We start from the raw sequence: 21,558 nt of genomic DNA on the forward strand, positions 1-21,558 counted from the left end.
GAACAACAACAAGGCTTGACCTATTTCAGACTATGTGTAACCTTATCTAAATTTAGGAGAGGAATAGCACAAAGTTACCTTATTTTTTCTCTCCCTATCATTTCAATGATGTTCTTATTACATGAATCAATAAAAATGAAATGAAATGTGGATGTAACAAAAATAAAACTGTGTTTATTCAGTAATGGGAAAATTCCACAATATCAATTTATTCTCATTCAACAAATTTCAATAGACATTTGTGTTAAATCTTCTAAAATTTGATTGTTTTTTGTATGATTGCAGGAAAATGACAAACCAAGACCAACCCGACCCCGATAACATAAAAATGTTTGTCGGCCAAATCCCGCGTACGATGGACGAAAACGATTTGCGAGAAATGTTTTCGGAGTTCGGACGTGTGCATCAGATCAATGTGCTTCGCGATAAAGTCACCGGACTTAGCAAAGGTAAGTCCAATTCTAAGCAACAACTACTTGATTTCTATCCAAACTACATCGTATTTCTTACGTCAACTTTATCGTTGCTTGATTTGTATATGGATTGATTTTACGAATATTATTATGAATTATTTATTTATTTGTTCATTCAACAATGAGAAAAATAATATTAACAAAAAATGATATAAATAAATTTTAATTTTGGTACTTAATGGGTAAATTTAATATTTATTGTACAGTTCTGAATGCTAAGTAGAAGAAATTTGTTATCAATTCGGATCTTAATCTTTCTTTTCAATAAATTCAAAATTAATTGTTTCAAGTGTTTGTGTCTTGTTTCAATGTGGAAATTAGTGAAGAATTGAAAAGTCGCACATAACCTTTATTTGGACAATTTATTTTATGAAATTGGGATAAAGAGAAGTTTTGGACTGTAGTCCTGTTTCTTTGTCCTTAAGTTGATTGTAGGTGTACTTTATTTAGTCTCTACTCACGAGGTGCGTTCACGTACTGTGTTTAGTCAAGAAGAGGAGTTGTGTAGATATAGATATACATTTCCACACAGGTATAAGGGTTGGGACAGGGGATATAGTAATATAGATTGATATGTTACAGCGTTATAAAGCTCGAATAGGCGTTAGCCAAGCGTAAATCACCCTACATACTGAAAACCGTGTGTGTGTGTGTGTGTGTGGACTCAGCTTTCTTTGAAGTTGAAACACCCAACTGCTTCCTAACGTCATCATCATTATCATCATCATCATAATCATCATCTTATACTCAGCAGTTCCTATTCGGAATATCTCAAAGGGGTCCATGAAACCCCCTCTAGTAAAACTGACTTTTGAGTCACACCCCTCTCATCAGAACATCTGAACTGTCTCTGAATACTAATTTGCAATGTACCCAAAATACATACAATATATCCTAGGTACATTGCTAATTTGTAAGACATTATTTACATCCAACTATAGTGAGGTCCACGTTATAATGGCAGTGGAGAAAGATAGGAGAACCTCTGCCAATCCTCTGTCTTGTCAATTCCTTCTATAGACGGTAGCTGATACAGATTTATTGATGTAATATTATCTCCGATGGTTGGCCAAATCTCTGACTGTTTACAAGAGTATTCCAGTAAATAAAATATTCAATAATAGAGTGCTATAGTGAGGTTCACGTTATAATGGCAGTGGAAAAAGATAGGAGAACAACGTTGCCGATCCTCTGTCTTCTATAGACGGTAGCTAATACAGATTTATTGATGTAATATTATCTCCAATGGTTATCCAAAGTTCTGACTGTTTACAAGAGTATTCCAGTAAATAAAATATTCAATATAAGAGTGCTATAGTGAGGTTCACGTTATAATGGCAGTGGAAAAAGATAGGAGAACAACGTTGCCGATCCTCTGTCTTGTCAATGCCTTCTATAGACGGTAGCTGATACAGGTTTATTAATATAATATTAACTGTTCATTCTCGTTTAAAAAATAATCAATTATTATTTTATTGAGCAAGAAATTATATTTTTCAATAATTTCTTGATTCAGATTGACTATTATTATCATAATTCTATAGTGAGGTGCACGTTATAATGGCAGTGGAGAAAGATAGGAAATCAATGTTGCCGATCCTCTTTCTTGTAAATGTCTTCTATAGACGATATAGCTGATACAGGTTTATTGATGTGATATTAACTGTTCATTCTCGTTTAAAAAATAAACAGTTATATTTTATTGAGCAAGAAATTATATTTTTCAATAATTTCTTGTTTCAGATTGACTATTATTATAATAATTCTATAGTGAGGTGCACGTTATAATGGCAGTGGAGAAAGATAGGAGAGCAACTTTGCCGATCCTCTGTCTTGTTCACTGCCTTCTATAGACGGTAGCTGATACAGGTTTATTAATGTAATATTAACTGTTCATTCTCGTTTGAAAAATAATCAATTATATTTTATTAAGCAAGAAATTATATTTTTCAATAATTTCATAATTGAGATTGGATATTTTGTTAATTAATTATTGATTCTACATTGTGAAAAGACGTTCTGGCAACAGAGCAGAGCTAGAAAGAGATAGCGCTATCAGCTTTGTTGAATGATAGACAAGGATAACAATATCATTGCTGATCAAACACTGCCATTATAACGTGGACCTCAATATAGTGACGTATTGCTGTTATGTTTCTTGTAAAAGGAGACGTCATGGAATAAATAGATAATAATTGACCGAGCGAAGTGAGGTCTAAGATTCAAGTCGACGGTTAGGCATTTCTCTTAATGTTTGAATGTTTATATGTTGCGCATTTACGGCGAAACGCTGTAATAGATTCTCATAGAATTTGACAGGTATGTTCCTTTTTAAATTGCGCGTCGACGTATATACAAGGTTTTTGGAAATTTTGCATTTCAAGGATAATATAAAAGGAAAAAGGAGCCTCCTCCATACGCCAATATTAGAGTAAAAATCGGACTATAGAATTATTCATCATGAATCAGCTGACAAGTGATTACACAGATGTGTGGAGAAGCCAGTCTATTGCTGTATTCCATAAGGTCTATAGTTTCAATCAGGTACTTGTGGATGAGAATACTGCATGAGGTCTACTATTCACAGAACTACTAGTAAATATTTGTGTTCGAATGATACATACGGCTTGAATTCCCTTGAAAATGTTAAACTACTATCCGAAAGGAAAAAGAGATTAAGTTGGACCACGAAAAGATCGGAATAGAATATGAAATACCGTATGTAATAGCTGCTAAGAAAGATTCTGATTTCAATATTTTGGAAATACATAATATATGTGATGGATATGAATATTGTGAGTCAGATCAGGCAAGAGTCTAAACCTCATAGAAGCAGTAAAACAAGAAGAAGAAGAGGAGGAGGAAGAGAAGGAGAAGGAGAAGGAGAAGGAGAAGGAGAAGGAGTAGGAGAAGGAGAAGGAGTAGGAGTAGGAGAAGGAGATGGAGATGGAGAAGGATTGATTGATTGATTGAATGAGTACTTTATTTATGTAGATTACAATATATACTGGCTTATACACTTATATACAATAGCTTACAATACAGCAAAATTATGGATGAATTACAAAATGTGAATTGAGAAAATAATTATTGAGCTGTATATAATATGAAAAAGAAACAATTTGTAATAACTATAGATAAAATAGATAATATTGTTATGAATCTACATAAATTGGCGGAGCTTTGGACATATCATTATCAATGTCCATTCTTTGGAAAGAATATTCGAAGAATTCTTCCCACTAACTCTCTACCAAAAGGAGAAGAGGAAAGAAGAAGGAGAAGGAGAAGAAGATGGTGATGGAGAAGGAGAAAATGGAAAAGACGAAAAATATGAAGAGAGAATAACAACAATAACAACAACAAAGAGTAGAACGTGAATGAGGAAGAGAAAGATAGCAAAATGAGAGAAGGAAATAGTTTGATAGATGATCGCCTTTATTATATATTGTACGTTGTATAAACAATATTGCAGTTTGGAAGGTGAGGAAGTGAATGGAAAGGAGAGAGGAAAAAAGTGAGAGACGAAGGAAGGAATTGGATGATGTGGGGGAGGGGAAAGAAGAAGAAAAAGACAGGTGGAGAGAAACAAGAAATACAAGATGCTGGTGAAGAAAATAAAGATGAAGAACGTAGAAGTTGAAAGAAGATGACGAGAAGGGACGGAAAATGGAGAAGAAGGAGAAGAAGAAGAAGAAGAAGAAGAAGAAGAAAATGTAGCACGTGGCGAAGGGTGAGGGAGAATTAAAATACTTCGCACCGTTGAGTTTTCATATTCATGACAGAGAGAGTGCAAACTCAACTGGAGACCATTTGAATTCATTTTTATTATCATCAACAGTCGCTGCACGCTCCTGAATGTGTCTGAAATTATCATAACCTGAAAGCTTACCACTCAGCGCTATGAATAAATTATCCCCGTTGAAATGTTGGTCATAATATTTGCAAAAATGTTGCCCAATCACAATTTTCACTACTTACAATGTATAGAGTCTGTTCTGTTTTCAATGTCACGAGCAATTGAGACTGATCATGTTTTTGGAATGAATAAACTACTTACAAATTAATGAAAACAAAAAAAAATCTTGTAGTACCCTTTATTTTTCTTAAAATCTTTGTAATATATTTAAAAAAAATAAAGGGTACTACAAGATTTGTATTTTGTTTTTATTAATTCGTTAAAAAAAGCCCATGAGTTGAGTGGTTTTACTTCTAACAAAGTATATCCACAATGATTTCCATTCATAAAAATCTTAAAATATATTTGAAAAAAATAAAGGGTACTTCAAGATTTGTATTTTGTTTTTATTAATTTGTTAAAAAAAAGCCCATGAGAGTTTAGTGTTTTCATTTACTTCTAACAAAGTATATCTACAATGATTTCCAAGATATATTGGCAGTATTTGATTAACATCGATACTGTTATCTTCATCTTTGACTAGCAAAACACCCGTGCTTCGCAAGGGTCTACTCTGTAACTTGACAAACTGAAAACTTGACGTAATGATATCTTGGAGAATTAGAAATAGGCCGATAACCATCCTCGGTTAATTGAGAATCTATATTCAAAATTCTAAATTTCAATAGAGAATCAGTCCAGTAGTTCAGACGTGATAATGCGTCAAACATAATTTTCCTATCTCGTCGTACGTGTAACAGCCAACTCTTCTCTTTATTATAGTATAGATGAAACAAAGGATCTAAATTTGTGAACAAATACAATACTATTTCGGACTATTCACATTTTAGTTATAATCATGTGAATTATTTCTTCTATGTTTAGTTTTGAAGCATCTGAATTTGAAAATCTACTTTGTGAGAATACTTAAGGATTAAAAATTTTGTGAATTAAAGAGCTACAAGACTTAACCTATTTCGGATTATGTGTTATCCAAATTTGGGAAAGGAATAGCACAAGGTTACCTTATTTTTCATCTCCCTATCATTATTCAATGATGTACTTATTGTATAAATGAATGAAGAATGAATAAATGAATAGAACAGATAGCGATGTACTTTCAAACCCCACAACGTTGTCAGATCGTTTTTATCAATGTAGAAACATGATCAATTGACAAAAGTATATTCAACCTCAATATGAAAATCCCTGATAGAATCATTGAAAAATAGATTCTCTTGACAAATCAAATCATTTTCAAACCGTTGATATCACATCAGATATACAAGTATAAGCTATCCCCTATAGAAGGCAGTGGTAAGGCAGAGAATCGGCACACTGCTCTCCTACTTTTTTCCACTGTCATAATAACTTGGACCTCACTAGTGCTCTTAGTACCGGTTGCATAAAAGACGGTTAGATTTCAACCGTGATTCTAAAAGAACCAATCAGAGAAGCCGTCTTTTCAATAAAGCCTTCTCTGATTTGTTCCCGTGAAATCAACCACGGTTAAAATTTAACCGGCTTTTGTGCAACCGGCACTTAGTCGTTCAGTTGTTAGTTCGTGGGTCTGTTTGTATAATATGTCGATAAGTAATAAATAACAGTTATTTCAAGACCAATCTATAGTGAGGTCCACGTTATAATGGCAGTGGAGAAAGATATGGGAACAGCGGTGCCGATTCTCTGCCTTGTCAAAGCCTTCTATAGACGATAGCTGATTCAGGTTTATTTATGTAATATTCTCGTCATTGACATAGACTGTTCATTCTCGTTTGAAATAATCAATTATATTTATTAAACAAGAAATTTTATTTTTCAATAATTTCATAATAAATATTCATAATAATTAAGATGGAATATTTTGTTACTTAATTATCAATTCTACATTGTTTAAGGACGATCTGGCAACAGAGCAAAGCGAGAAAGAGATAGCGCTATCTGCTTGGTTGAATGTTGGACAAGGATAGAAGTACCATTGGTAGTCAAACACTGTCATTACTATAGTAAGGTCCACGTTATAATGGCAGTGGTGGTGGATAGGGAACTGCTCTGCCGATTCTCTGCCTTTTGTATAGGATAGATGATACCAGTAGGATATATCTGAGGTAACTATTGATTCTTGTTGGAAATGATCAATTATATTTTTGATTCGTCAAGATATGTATTTTTTGATAATTAATTTTCATAATTTGTACTATAATTAGAAAAAGAACTGGCTTATACACGTCGGGATAGGACATTCACGAATGATGCATCATCACGTCTGAATTACTGGACTGATCAACTTGATATTTTGTTATAGATTCTTAATTCACCGAGGATGGTTATAGGCCTATTTTCAATTCTTAAGGTTTCATTACGTCATGTTAACATATTGTGAAGTTATTGATTAGTCCCTTGCGAAGCACGGGTAATCCACTAGTTTAGAATAAATATTTTGTTAATTTATCGGAAAATATTTTGTTCAATAATATTATAGCACTACATTTTTGAAATACGATCTGACAACGTTGCAGAGGTGGAAAATGATAGCGCTATCTGCTTTGACTAATGGTAGACAAGGATGGCAACTCCATGTTAATAGAATAGGTACATGAGGTTCGTTTTTGATTTAAATTATAGAAAAAAGAGGTTTTATTCATACCTAGAATGCTACAAATTGATGTGATTTGTTTCCTACTGCCATTAAAACGTGGACCTCAGTATACCAAACTTGAGATCTTATTTTGTAGACTGCGGTTGATCCAATGAGAGGCACCTCTGCTCGTCCAATCACAGAGCAGCTTTGTTTGATTGAAGGCTCGCCTTAATCTGCCGGATAATTGTTTGAGTGCGTGTGAACTCTGTGGTTTGTTTGTTTGTTGCACGCAATGTGCGTGAGTGCGGCGTCTTTCAGACAAACAAGTTTGACGCAGTAAAAAGTTTGCCAACTTTTTGTTTGTCGCATGCTCGAGCGAGCCTGCCTACCTTTACTCTGTGTGTTTGTAATAAACCAAAGTTGGCCCATGCTACCACACGGTTGCGCTTAGCTCGACACTGATTTTGACGGCAAAGTTTTCACTATGCTTGCGAAGCAGTGAACTTGCCACTTCTTGTCTTACCGCACTATTCTTGTTCTTTCTCACTCTCTCTCTTTCTTTTTTCTCTCTCTCTTATTCCTCTCCCTCGTTTCTACCAAGCTTCATCTCAACTAACCGGAGTCAGAGAATTGGCTTTTCGCCACACTGCACAGAAAGCAGCTGTTTTCCAGTCCCTACGTAGATCTGAAAGACATTGTTTGCAGACGACTCTCGTCTGACGTCAGAACAGGTTTCTTTCCGGCCTATGCCGGAAAGAGTACCCTTTCCAGCCGCCAACATGGAACTAAGGAAGGTGATCAAAAAACAGCTGATCGAAAAACTTTTCATTATTTGTGTTCATTATTCAATTATTAAAACATTTATGATAATATCATCTCATTGTCATTTGAAAGAATAAAAAAGTATAAACTCAACCTCCCACATAATTGAACATCATTTTTTAGGTTATTTAGACAAATCAGAATGAAAAATAAAAATACTTGGACAATTTCCTGATATTCAGATTACCTCGGATTTGCTAGAGCTATCACCTTCCACTTCTGCTTCCGGAAGTGCTTAGTAAACAACTATTCTCATATACAAAATATTTAACTATATAATCATACTAAACAATAAAACTCTTGAGCTATCACAATTTTATTCTTGTAATCAGATAGGAAAGAGCTTACAATAGGCAACAAAGGCCTGTGCGTAAGCTGGAAATTAAGAGTTAAGAAGAAAGAGAAATGACGAAAATCAGAAGAGGACTAAGAGAGAGAAGAGGAAAGAGTTTTGAGAGAGAGAAAAAAAAGAATAAAAGGGGAAAAAAAGGGGTGAAGAAGATGTTCTCAATTTTCATCAGCAAACTAAAGTTGTTTGAGCATCTGCCATCTCGGATATCTGAGTTCACCCTCTCTTCTTTGCTTGCTCTTTCTGTCTGCCTACTCGAGCTGATAAGTGGAAAAGAGTGGGGAGGGAGGGAAGGAGAGAAATATGAGAGAGAATATGAGAGAAATATGATGGGAAATGAGATATATGGGAAAGATGGAACGAAAGATGTAAAATTTAAGTGGTGTATGGGAAATGCAAGATAGAAATATGTGGAGGTTATGCTGACTGTTTTTTCAGTTCCATAATTCTATCTTTGCATGTGACATAAATATCAATGTTCTGGAGAAAAATAACACATATAATAAGTTCATGAATGTACTGAAAATGCATAATATGATTTATAAAGTCAATTTCCCTACAAGAATTACTACCACATCTGAAACAGCGATAGATAACTTTATTACCAACATAGCTGATGATAGTTTAAAGATATCGGGTATAATCACTCATATCTCGGACCACGATGCGCAGCTGCTCGAGATCCGAGGTATGAGTGTGTTCCGCGATAAGCCAATCAGGAATTTTGTCGTAGATTTGATGACTGCCACTTAGAAGTGTTCTATAGAGAGTTAGCTCATTTAAATTGGATGGAGGTTTATCAATCACCATGGATGAAAAGTACAATGTCTTTATCTCGACTTTTTCACATTATTTTAATATTAATTTTCAAAAATCCTGAGAACTATGAAAGAAACTGATAGTAGGAACGGGATAAGTCCAGAGGTCACTGATAAAAAAGAGAATTATTAGAGTTAGAGAATTTACATAGACAAACAAAAAGAGAAGAATTAAAGATTCAAATAAAAATAATAGAAAAGCTCTTAAACTTATGATTGTAAAGAATAAACAAAAATACTTTGATGGGAAAATTTCTAATTCTAAAAATAAGAATAAAGTAACTTGGAAAATTATAAATGCTGAGGTGGGTAAGAATAGGAAGAACAACTCAAATCTAAGTGTAATAAGCGATGGTATACACTCAACGAATCCTAGTACTGTGAGCAATATATTTAACGATTTTTTTGTTTCGGCTGTTGATAGGTTTGTTAAACCAGATATTCCCAATGGTTCTAGACCTGTAACTGTACAAAATCCACGTTGTTGTCAATCTTCATTGAGGTTTAGATTTGAACCTATTACTGAGTGTCAATTACATAAAATAGTGATGTCATTTGAGAACAAACACTCTTCTGGGCCAGATGATATCCCAATAACGGTAGTGAAACGAGTTTTACGAACTATAATCAAGCCATTAACACACATTATAAATTCATCCCTTATAGCAGGTCAATTTCCTGATAACTGAAGATAGCTAAAGTTCTTCCAATATTTAAAAAAGGTGACATCAAAGATCCAGGTTGCTACAGACCAATAGCGTTGTTATCAGTTTTCTCAAAAATCATTGAACGGTGGTATATATTCAATTAATGAAATACCTAGAAGCAAACCATTTATTGGATAAGAACAGCATGGTTTCCGCTCAAAAAGTCAACAATTACAGCAATGGTGGATTTCATAGATACCATAATTAATACAATAGATAAAGGTGAGAGAATTATTGGCATATTTTTAGATATGACACGTGCATTTGATAGTGTGTCTCATAATGTTCTTTTGCGCGCATTAGAGGAATTGGGAGTACATGATAAGGAGAGGAAGTGGTTCTCATCTTATTTGATTGGCAGACAGCAATTTGTTGAAATAGAGCATACTGAGGAGAAAAACAATCATAGTTACAAATACAGTTATCGCTCTAACCTAAGAAGTTTAAAGTATGGTGTCCCTCAAGGGTCCATTTTGGGTCCCTTACTATTCCTATGTTACATCAAGGGTCTGCCTGATGTGGTTCGAGCACATGCCTCTGTGTGTCTCTATGCAGATGATGCTAACATCATATTTTCAGGAAAATCGATTGAGGATGTAGAACTCTCATCTGCTGTAGGCCTGTCCTCTATTAATGAATACCTGAATAGCCGAAATCTCTTGCTGAACTCAAGTAAGTCTATTGTAGTCCCCTTTTCAACAAGGCAGAACAGGAGTGAATTGTGTCCAAGCGTAGCTATGAATAACACCCTTTTGGATTGTAAAGATCAACTAAATTTCTTGGTCTGTTATAGATAGTAACCTTTCGTGGGAAAATCATGTTGCCAATGTTGTGAAAAAAATATCCCCAGGTCTATATGCATTGCGTCAAATGTCCAGTTTATGTAGTATACAAATATTAAAATCAATATACCACTCAGTAGTACATGCACATCTATCATATGGTCTATGCATATATGGTAGTACAAGTAAAAGTAACCTTGATAAAATTCTAAAACAGCAAAAACGAGCAATAAGAATTATGCTGAACCTCAATAGAACTGATTCTGTAAAATTAGCTTTCTCAGACCTGGAAATTTTAACAATATATGGACAATACATATATGATGTTATAGTCTTTTTCAAAAAATTTGGTGACACAAACTTGAGAAATAACACTCACGGTTATAATACAAGGTTTGGTCGTATAACAGAGAGGCACAGATTAGATCTTTTTACGAAAAAAACCATATACAGAGGTAAGAAGTGTTTTGTAAAGTTGCCAAGCAGTCTCCAAATATTAGAAGATCCAACAATGTTTGCAAAGTATCTAAGGGAATATCTGGTAAAATTGTCGCTGTATTCGTTTGAAGAGTTTAACATTGTTTTTTGACGAAACGTTTTTGTCTATACTAGGCTAGCCTAGTTATTTATATCTATATATATATATATTTAATCTATTGACACTGTTCCAATGTATTTCTTACATCTGATGAATAAAGACTATTTCTATTCTATTCTATTCTATTCTATCTAAGATTGTTTGTTTTACTGAATTATTTCATTGTGTGCCAAACGTGACGTCACAAAGTGTATCTTAAAGTATTAAAAATACACGTATCACTAATACACAGTATTCTGAAGTGCTGAAGTATTCAGGTATCCCTGGAGTATTCGACTACTATACTGTGATGCACAAACACTCCATAAACTATATTTTTGTCATAGTCATTCAATCTCAGCTGTTTTCCATGCATGACATCAAGCCGGTAAACAGCTGTTTGCCGGACAAATAAGCATAAATGATTCTCATTACAGCATACTATACTGTCATGAAACCATATGTTTCCTTTACAGTCGAGTATGTTTCCTAGTTCCAAAATAGGAACAGCAAGACTGCTACAGAAAAACCACCTTCAGTGCTCCAGGTGATAGTATATTTCGCACCTAGAGCAGAAAATGAGATTTTTCCGGCTCGAAATCGGTTTTCAAGTTCGAGGCCGTAGGCCGAGGACTAGAAAAGATTGAGAGCCAGAAAAACATTTTTGCCTGTGGTGCGAACGCTATTTTTTGCCAAACACAAAAATAAACAATATATATATGAGAATAGTTGTTTACTAAGCACTTCCGAAAGCAGAAGTGGAAGGTGATAGCTCTAGCAAATCTGAGGTAATCTGAATATCAGGAAATTGTCCAAGTATTTTTATTTTTTATTCTGATTTGTCTAAATAACCTAAAAGATGATGTTCAATTATGTGGGAAGTTGAGTTTATACTTTTTTATTCTTTCAAATGACAATAAGATGATATTATTATAAATGTTTTAATTATTGGATGATGAACACAAATAATGAAAAGATCAGCTGTTCTATCACCTTTCTTAGTTCCATGTTAGCGGCCGGAAAGGGTACTCTTTCTGGACTTAGCCGGAAAGAAACCTGTTCTGACGTCAGACGAAAGTCCTCTGCAAACAATGTCTTTCAGATCTACTACGTAGGGACTGGAAAACAGCTGCTTTCTGTGCAGTGTGGCGAAAAAGTTTTGTCAACTTCCACAAAATTCCTAATGCGGATTTTGTAAACTAGGTTATGTTTATAGAATGCATGTAGTAACGTCAGCACAAGCAGGTAATGTTTTCTATTTCTCAATCATTCTTCTTTAGATTATTCTAACGAAAAATATAATGTACGTTATTTGGACGTGAATGTCTTTTGCAGTGCTCGAATGAAATTCTAGTCTCGGCTAACGCCTCGACTATAAACATCATTCTTGCATGCAAAAGACCCCTTCTCATCCTTGTGACGTAAGATACTATTACTGATGTCTCAAGCCCTGCACACACAAACATCCATCTCTGTTTATAGGGTATATTGACGTCCTTATGAATTCTATCAGATTGAACAGATGATGTCATACAGATGATATTTGACAAGTTCCGTTCAATCTGATAGAATTCATGAAAACGGCAGAATATCATATGAACAAAAATTGATGTGTGTGAGCAGAGCTTTATGATCACTGTCGTATGGCGAACAGCGACTCAGACGTATGCAGACGGGTGCAGAGAAAACGAACGTCTGCATGTAGACGTGACAGATAGATTTGACAGGTAGACGAGAGCAGACATATTATGCAGACAGACGGATGTCTAGAAAAACAAACGTCTGCATGTTGACTTGACAGATGAATGTGAGCAGACATATTATGCAGACAGACGACTGTCTAAAAAAAAAAAGTTTGCATGTAGACGTGACAGATAGACTTGACAGATAGACGTGAGCAAACATATTATACAGACAGACGGATGTCTAAAAAACAAACGTCTGCATGTAAACGTGACAGATAGATTTGACAGATAGACGAGAGCAGACATATTATGCAGACAGACGTATGTCTAGAAAAACAAACGTCTGCATGTGGACTTGACAGATAAATGTGAGCAGACATATTATGCGGACAGACGGATGTCTTTGTGCGTTGCAACATTCCAACACCTGTGGAGGGCCTCCGTTTGTCTGTATACGTCTGTCTGTTGTAGTATGCGTTTGTTTGGTTGATTACCACTTGACAGACCAATCAAACAATCAGCAGTAATGTGGGCAAAGTTACAATTTCTACGATCCTCCACTCAGTGATTGATAATCCACTCAATTCGAGATTGATAATTATTTTTCATCCACCTACTGTCTAAAGTACTTACTTTACTCCCTCAAACATAATACTAAAGTGTCACTTTTTCGCTCTCGGTAGTAAAAAACAGAAAAACTCCCTAGGACGGAAAAGTGACTCCATTTGAATAACATGGGAAGCACCTCTATTTCAGAAACTCACATTGTAATAGGTTAGAAGGTCTAAGCTCAGATGAGAAAGTGTAATAGAGGTGTCTGTCATTGAGTCACCTGAATTTATTCAAAACCACAACAAGAAATTTGATCAACTCATGAAATATATGTTTGTATGATATTATATTCTTAATATTAGTAGACAATAAAAATTTATACAATTTTAAAAATATTTTATTGTATTAAAAATAACAGCCAACAAATATTTCTGATCTGTAATTCGAAATGCGTGATCTGGAGTCAGCCATTTTTGGTAGCCGCTCAGCTGATATAATTGTTACAACTTTTGCCGATAGATAGCGCAATCGGCAGTGCCAATCAGCCGACCGGTTTTAAGGTTTTAGATTTTAGGTTATGTTGTTAGGAAACATTGTCACCAATACGTAAGTTATTAAAATTATTTTATTTGCAGTTTCTATAAAAAAACGTGGATGGAGGAAAAATGTTGTGTACATCACGAGCGAAAAATATTTTTCCTCCCTCAGGAAAATTGTTGCCCTCGGCTCTGCCTCGGGCTTCAAACTTTTTCCCATGGGGAGAAAAAGTCGTACTTTTCACTCTATACATACAAATAACTATTATTAACTGAGACAAGACAATCTGAATTGAACAATAGAATATAACTAGCACGTTTGAACTCATCTTGGTAATATCAACTCATCTAGCAGACTTGTGTGATGTCATGTAACGTTGTGTCTCAATGTGCGACTAGCCTACCTTTACTCTACCTTTGGAAATGGTATCTTACGTCACAAGGATGGGAAGAGGCCTTTTGCAGTCGAGAATGATGTTTCATTCGAGCACTGCAAAAGACATTCACGTCCAAGTAACGTACACTATTTTTTGTCTTAATCTTAGGAAGAATAATATTGAGAAATAGAAAACATTACCTGCTTGTGCTGAAGTTACTACATGCATTCTATGAACATAACCTAGTTTACAAATTCCAAATCAGGAATTTCTTGTTTGTGATAGACAAAACTTCCACCTGGAGCGCTGAAGGTGGTTTTTTGTTGCAGTTTTGCTGTTCCTATTTCGGAACTAGAAAACATACTCGACTGTAAAGAAAAACATAATGGTTTCATTACAGTAGAGTATGCTGTAATGAGAATTGTATGTTTATTTGTTCTGCAAACAGCTGTTTACCGGTTTGATTTCATGCATGGAAAACAGCTGAGATTCGATGACTATGACAAAAAAAAACTATTCAACCATTTTCATTTACAGAAATAGAGTGAATTTTGTCTTCTAATGGGAAAAGGCACATTCTTCATCATACACTCCTAATTAGATCGTATTACAGTATTTTTTTTAAGAGTGCCATTGAATTCAGGACGTTGTAATCTTCTTAAACTGCCGTCATTCATTTAACGGCCCGTTAAAGAATGGGTGTTCTTTTATTTCTCAAGGTATTAGTAGGGATAATCGTATGTTGAAATTGTAATGAAAAGGAGATTGGAATGGAAGGTAGCATACCTTTCATCCTGCCAAAGGACATCATATTTTGGTCTGGTGGTTGTCAGAACAAAAGGACACACTCTCGTGCTTCTCCTTTATCTCCTCTTTCCTTCCCTTCTTCACCACCACCTCCTCCTCGGATTCTCATTTCTTGCTGTTTCCGCGTTGTGCATGCTTTGTTCATAGTCTTCGTTTGATGCATTGTCCATTGTTGGTTAGTTGTGTCTAGTCCTCCTCCTCCTGCTCCTCCTCCTCCTCCTCCTTCTCCTCCTCCTTCTCCTCCTCCTCCTCCTCCTCCTCCTTCTCCTCCTACTCATCCTCCTCCTCCTCCACCTCCTCCTACTCCTCCTCCTCCTTCACCTCCCCCTCTACCTCCTCACCCTCCACCACCATCTCCTCTTCATCCTCATCACCATTCACATCATAGTACAATGATAATCTTGATATTGTCTAATGAAAGCAGCTGCAGCACGCTATAAAGTCAGATGATTCACTTATTTCTGTCAGTATTCCTTCATAAACAACAAACAATGCTTCCCATTTACCCTATACTGACAGTTTGAAGTGAGTTTTTCAATATTAAAACTCACTTGAAACTGACAGCATATCCCATAGATAACTCTAATGCTTTCTAATTCAACTAATGCTGACAGGTTTATGCGAGTCTGACGCTAGCTCACCCTTGTGGCTGATAACAAAAGCTTTCCTTTGATTGGACTTACCATTGTCACCTGAGATATTAATAATAAGAGGAGTCTTGGTTAAGGGAATGTGTTGATTTGAGAGTGATAACGGGAACAAGATAACCATGATAAGAATACGATAGAAGACATAGAGAAAAGATAGCATCAAAGATATCTCATGGTTTACCAAACGCAGTGATGTCTCTGTTTTAACTTGTATTTTCTATCGTCTGTCTGTCTGTTTGTAACGCATTTACAGCCAAACGCGTTGATAGAATTTATGAGATTTAGCAGATATATTCCTTATTCTACTCTGCGTCGATGTAAATACAAGGTTTTTTGAAATTTTGCATTTGAAGGATAATATGAAAGAAATAGTATATTTCGCACCTAGAGCAGAAAATGAGATTTTTCTGATTTTTTTTTCTCAATCGGTTTTCGGAGGCCGTAGGCCGAGGACTAGAAAAGATTGAGAGCCGGAAAAACATTTCTGCCCATGGTGCAAACGATATTTTTCGCCACACTACAGGTATTGCTGGCAAAATAAATGAAGAATACTCGTTATTGTACCTCTCTCTTGATTTTAGTGGTAGAAGATTTGCAGTCAGGATTTCAGATTCTTTTAAAATTACACTTGGAATATCACGGGCGTCATCATCTTCAAGCATTTTTGAAAATTCGGAATGGGCAAATCAACAATAAATAATTGAATAAAAATGGTTGCGAAGTGAATGCTGAATTAGTTTGATTCGAAATTCGAACTGAAATAATGGCGACTTCAGATGAAAGAAAGTTGATACTCGCCCGATCTAGTGGATGACTTATTAACTATGGACTCTTATGTTAGAGGCTGGAAAGAAATCTGTTTCTTACGTCAGACGAGAGTCGAGAGTCGTCTGCAAACAAGGTCTTTCAGATCTAGATAGGGACTGGAAAACAGCTGCTTTCTGTGCAGTGTGGCGAAAAAGTATTTCCTCCATACTCCGATATCACTATAATAATAAAATCATCTACTCTGAAGATAGGATTAATCAGACTTTAGAATTATTCATAATTCATAATTATTCATAGTGGAAAGTTGTGTGTATATTTTTGGCTTCAAAATTTTCTGAAATAACTTAATTTATTCATAGTGCGGTGATATTAAGTGCAATATTTGACTATAATTTGGTATTTTAATAATTCTAAATTCAAAATTTTCAGCTCATATATATTTTTGGACAGAAATTGAACTTTAAGAACATAACCTATATTTTCGGACATTCTATTATTAATCAAAATTTGAGAACAGAATAGTTTTAGGCTATGCCTGTTGTTCTATCCCGATCATATTCATATGATTTGTAATTGTTTTAACAAATAAATAATCAATCAGCTGACAGGTGGATTATTAATTGCATGCATCACACAGATGTCTGGAGAAGCCGTGTCTATTTCTTTAAGGTTGATGGTTTCAATATTTTGTCAGTTTTGGAACAATAACAGGTGACACCAGAAGCTTTTGGATGAGAAAACTGAGTGAGGTCTAAAGGTGCGTACAGATATATGCGCCTCCAACATGCTCCACGCACGCGCCGCAATCGCTCCGCACTCGCTCCGATCATGAACGTTACGGGTGATGTTAGCTCTTCTCGCGTTCCACTCTTGCTCCCCGGTCGATCATCAATCGATCTGCTGGAGTGACGTTCGATTGCGGAGCAGAGCGAAAGTCTGTACGCACTTTTATGTTCATATGACTAGGTACTAGTATGGGCGTTTATGATCCGAATTCCACTGTTAACTCAAGCCGTTAGTCCTAGTAGTTATTTTTGGTGAAGCAATGTAACGCTGGTAGTCTCTAATACTGTACACTCTGAATATAAAATGTTGTGTATCAAATTCAAATTAAAAGATGGCATTAGAAGATACTAGTAGTTCTGTGAACAGTAGACCTCACACAGTATACTCTTCCACAAGTACCTGATTGAAATTATAGACCTTATGGGATTACAGCAATAGACTGGCCTCTCCACACATCTGTGTAACCACTTGTCAGCTGATTGATGATGAATAATTCTATGGTCTGATCTTTACTCTAATATTGGCGTATGAAGGAGGCTACTTTTTCCTTTTATATTATCCTTGAAATGCAAAATTTCCAAAAAACCTTGTATATACGTCGACGCGCAATTGAAAAAGGAACATACCTGTCAAATGGAGTGATCCGTGGTCTAGTGGATAGAGTGCTTGCGTAGCAGCACAGAGATCCCGGGTTCAAACCCTCTCAATACCAAAAGTTTTTTAACCAGATCACTCCCGTGTTATCGGATGGGCACGTTAAACTGTCGGTCCCGGCTGAAGTATGACAGTCGTAAGGCCCATTGACGGCTTAAATTATATATTCAGGCGGTGGGACCTTCCCACAAGGGACTCCCCACCAACAAAAGCCATACGAATTTACTTTTTTACCTGTCAAATTTCATGAAAATCTATTGCCGCGTTTCGCCGTAAATGCGCAACATAATTATAAACATTCAAACATTTAAACATCAAGAGAAATGCCAAACCGTCGACTTGAATCTTAGACCTCACTTCGTTCGGTCAACTAAGAGCATAGTTTATAGAATTCATTCAATGTAAGGAAATTTTGTTTCAAACTATGGCGTTGTGTATCAAGTTGAGATGATACTGTATCATATTGTGTGGATGTTGTATCATGTGCGGTGATACCGTATCATTTTGTGGTGATACTGTATCATTCATGGTGATAGCATAGAAAGGAGATATCCCATGTAATAGGGCGTTTATGTGTCAAATGTCACTGTTAACTCAAGCCGATAGTCCTAGTAGTTATTTTTATTGGAGTTTTGTGACTCTGGTAGTTTCTCATACTGTGCCTTCCTTAGAAATAATAGACAGTAGGCGACAGTAATCCGGTTGAGTTAATAAAGAGTCTTGAAATTTGGAACATAAACGACATTATACACATGAACATAAACTTTATCTACATCTTATCTCATACTAGTAGGTGACCCGTGCTTCGCAAGGGTCTATTCTAAAACTGCAAAATGAAAACTTGACGTAATAAAAAATCGAAATTTGAAAATAGGCCTATAATCATCCTCGGTTAATGAAGAATCGATATGCAAAATTTCAAATTAATCAGTTGAGTATATTTCAGACGTGATGATTCGTCAAACATAATGCCCTATTCCTTACGTGTATAAGCCAGTTATTTCCTTTATTATAGTATAGAAAACTGAAGAACACATAATACTTGGAAACCTCACAGAATCATATTGATTTTTCCAATACATCAATAAATTTTAGTTCGATTAGGATCCTCCTCAATTTGAATCAGGCAGCCTTTGTTTTCCTCCATTCCAAACAAAATACCTAAAATACTCGTTTCACTGGGATTCGTGTCTGATAGTACATTATAACTGAAGAATATAATTATTACTTATTTTATTGTGATCTATTCATGTTTTTCTTATGAAATTCAATTATAGGCCTACAGCATGAAGGCTATGTCCAATTCATTTGTACTGGTGGCAAAATTTTACATTAAAAAAATAATATTTGATAAAATCCAAGTTCAATAGTAATGAAACAATTCCTTCAAAAAATAATTGATACGTTTCGAGGGAAAAAATTAAGAACAAAAAAAATGGGAAGCATCTGGGATTTGAACCGAGGAACCATCACTCCCTAAGCAAGCGTTTTACCGCTGCGCTACATAGACGTTCGTAAATTGAAGTCTTATAACCTACTCATAAAAAGACACACACTTTGGGCTATGGAACTTCATGGAGCCTACGATAGCAAAGATGAATTTGAACATTAATTCTGAAAAATCTAGAAGGAAAATTGAAATTTGGGCTTCCAGGTGCACGAGATTGATATTTTTAGAATCTATGTTCAAAATTTGGAGATCTAAATCATTCCCGTCTTTCCGGTATGCAATCCACAAGTTGACATGTTTTGATGCGAACAAACGAACAAACGAACACACGAACAAACACAAACCCATTCTCTCTTATTATCTCATATACCATGGGATATCTTCCCGTGCTATATTTTCTGTATGATCCCACTTCCACGATTGCCGATTCCAGAAAACGTCTTGCAATCTGCAAAATGTACGACCTATAACACTCTAACCGAAACATGGTCAGAACTGACCTAAACCGAAACATCCGGTCTCACAGACCGGGTCTTGCTTAAAGTGTTTTATTTGATATATTTTCTACTAAATATGAATTTAAATATTTTTCATTGGTAAAATTCCAATTATAGTAAAGTATAATATAGATTTCAGTTGCAAATTAAGTGATGGAAGAATAGAAAACAAATTGGAAACATTGATAAGTGATAAATGTATTATGTTGGATGTAAGAACACACACTATACAAAAATCCGTGTAAGATATGCTATCAGTTACTACTTAGAACAATAATCATGGAGGAATATTTTTTCCTACAGTTACCTTGAAAAGTGGCCATTCCTGCACTGGTCACAGAACGCAAAGAATCACTTTTCCGCTCTAGTGCGGGAAAAATTTTTTCTGCACTCCAGATTTGCAACATGGCAACACAAAGTAGTTGGTGGGTTTTATGGAGGATTAGTGCACAAAAACAAAAATTAAGTTGGTAACAATGACTGTGGTTAGATTTAGATAAGAATCATTTCAATGGCTACCCTACATGTATGATAAAATCCCAATCTAGACATCCAAAACAAGAATAATGTTCATCTAAATCATAATTAAAAATCATTTTTTACGAATTCTGATCATTTAATAATAAATAATAGTTCTTTTCTATTGATAATTATTTTTTCAACTGTAAGCAATGAGAGAAGTAGCAAATATACATTATAAAATTCGAATTTTGCGGTTAAATGATTACCGTTCGATATCCATATAAATAAAAAAGCATAAGAATACTACAATAAATATTCTCTGTTGTCTATGTTATTTTTAATAATATTTTTTAGTTTACTTTAACCATTTTTCTCGGTAATTTGAGCAAAAGTCTAAATTTCTGAATCCTTTTTCTTTAGTTTTTAGCTGGATGAAACAAACTTAGGTACGATTCTTCCCGCTAGGTCGCGCGCTTGTCGGTTCAGCCATCTTGCTCCCAATCAGCTGTTGGCGTGTATTTTGAATGTGAATTTTTTCTGATTCTTGAATGAATAAAAATGAGAACTTTGGCTGAGAATTTTCAACTTCAATTGGATTATTAATTTTTAAATGAATTAGGTTGTTATTAATAACAGCATCACACACACAAACATTTGATGGATTTCAGCCATCATTTTACCCATAATTACCTACTTTCATATTCAATGGTAACTGTAGGAAAAGTTTAATTTGAAATACGTGCGCAAAGTTCCTCTGCTGCACTCAAGAAGCCATTCCGCCCTCGCCTACGGCTCGGGCGTAAACGTTTCTTTCGGTGCAGCAAACTGTCACTTTGCGCACTAGTTGCACAAATAACTATACCAACCTAGGCTTCATAGCAAAACTTTAAGGTAATCATTGAAAATAATAATAATTTTCACTGTTATCAAGAAACTTGTTTGAGCAAACGTTTTCAGCCTCCAGTTATTGTATTAACAAGAGAAGTTCATAAATAACTATAGTGGTCGGAATCATCTATTTCGTCAAATGAATGTTTATTTTGTTACACTTCATTGTGAAGCATCCTATCGATACAAGTTCCAAAGGCTGGGGCTTGTATGGTTGATAACTCATCCATTGTCATCATTTCCTAACCAACACGTTTTCTAATACAAAAATTAGTTTTCCAAAATAAAACATGTCAATAGAATACAGAAATAATGATGAGAAATACATTAGAAAAAAAATTGAACGCTCAAAATATCTGTTAGTCGAAACATCCGGTATTCTAGACCGGTAAAAAATTAACGTTATCCGAAAGATCCGGTATCTGAGACCGGTACGTTT

The 21,558-nt window shown here is 35.1% G+C and overlaps 1 protein-coding gene across 1 annotated transcript in view; it reads left to right on the top strand.

Annotated features, from left to right (window-relative positions):
- LOC111055953 (CUGBP Elav-like family member 1) overlaps nucleotides 1-21,558 on the top strand; it is a gene marked incomplete in the record, with an annotated part of 852,529 nt that overhangs the window by 566,764 nt on the left and 264,207 nt on the right. The window contains 1 exon segment of the mRNA XM_039429833.1: nucleotides 286-449. Coding sequence (XP_039285767.1) covers nucleotides 286-449 — 164 coding nt within the window.

This window comes from Nilaparvata lugens, chromosome 5 (assembly GCF_014356525.2).
Source record: "Nilaparvata lugens isolate BPH chromosome 5, ASM1435652v1, whole genome shotgun sequence".
Classification (NCBI taxonomy): Eukaryota; Metazoa; Arthropoda; class Insecta; order Hemiptera; family Delphacidae; genus Nilaparvata; species Nilaparvata lugens.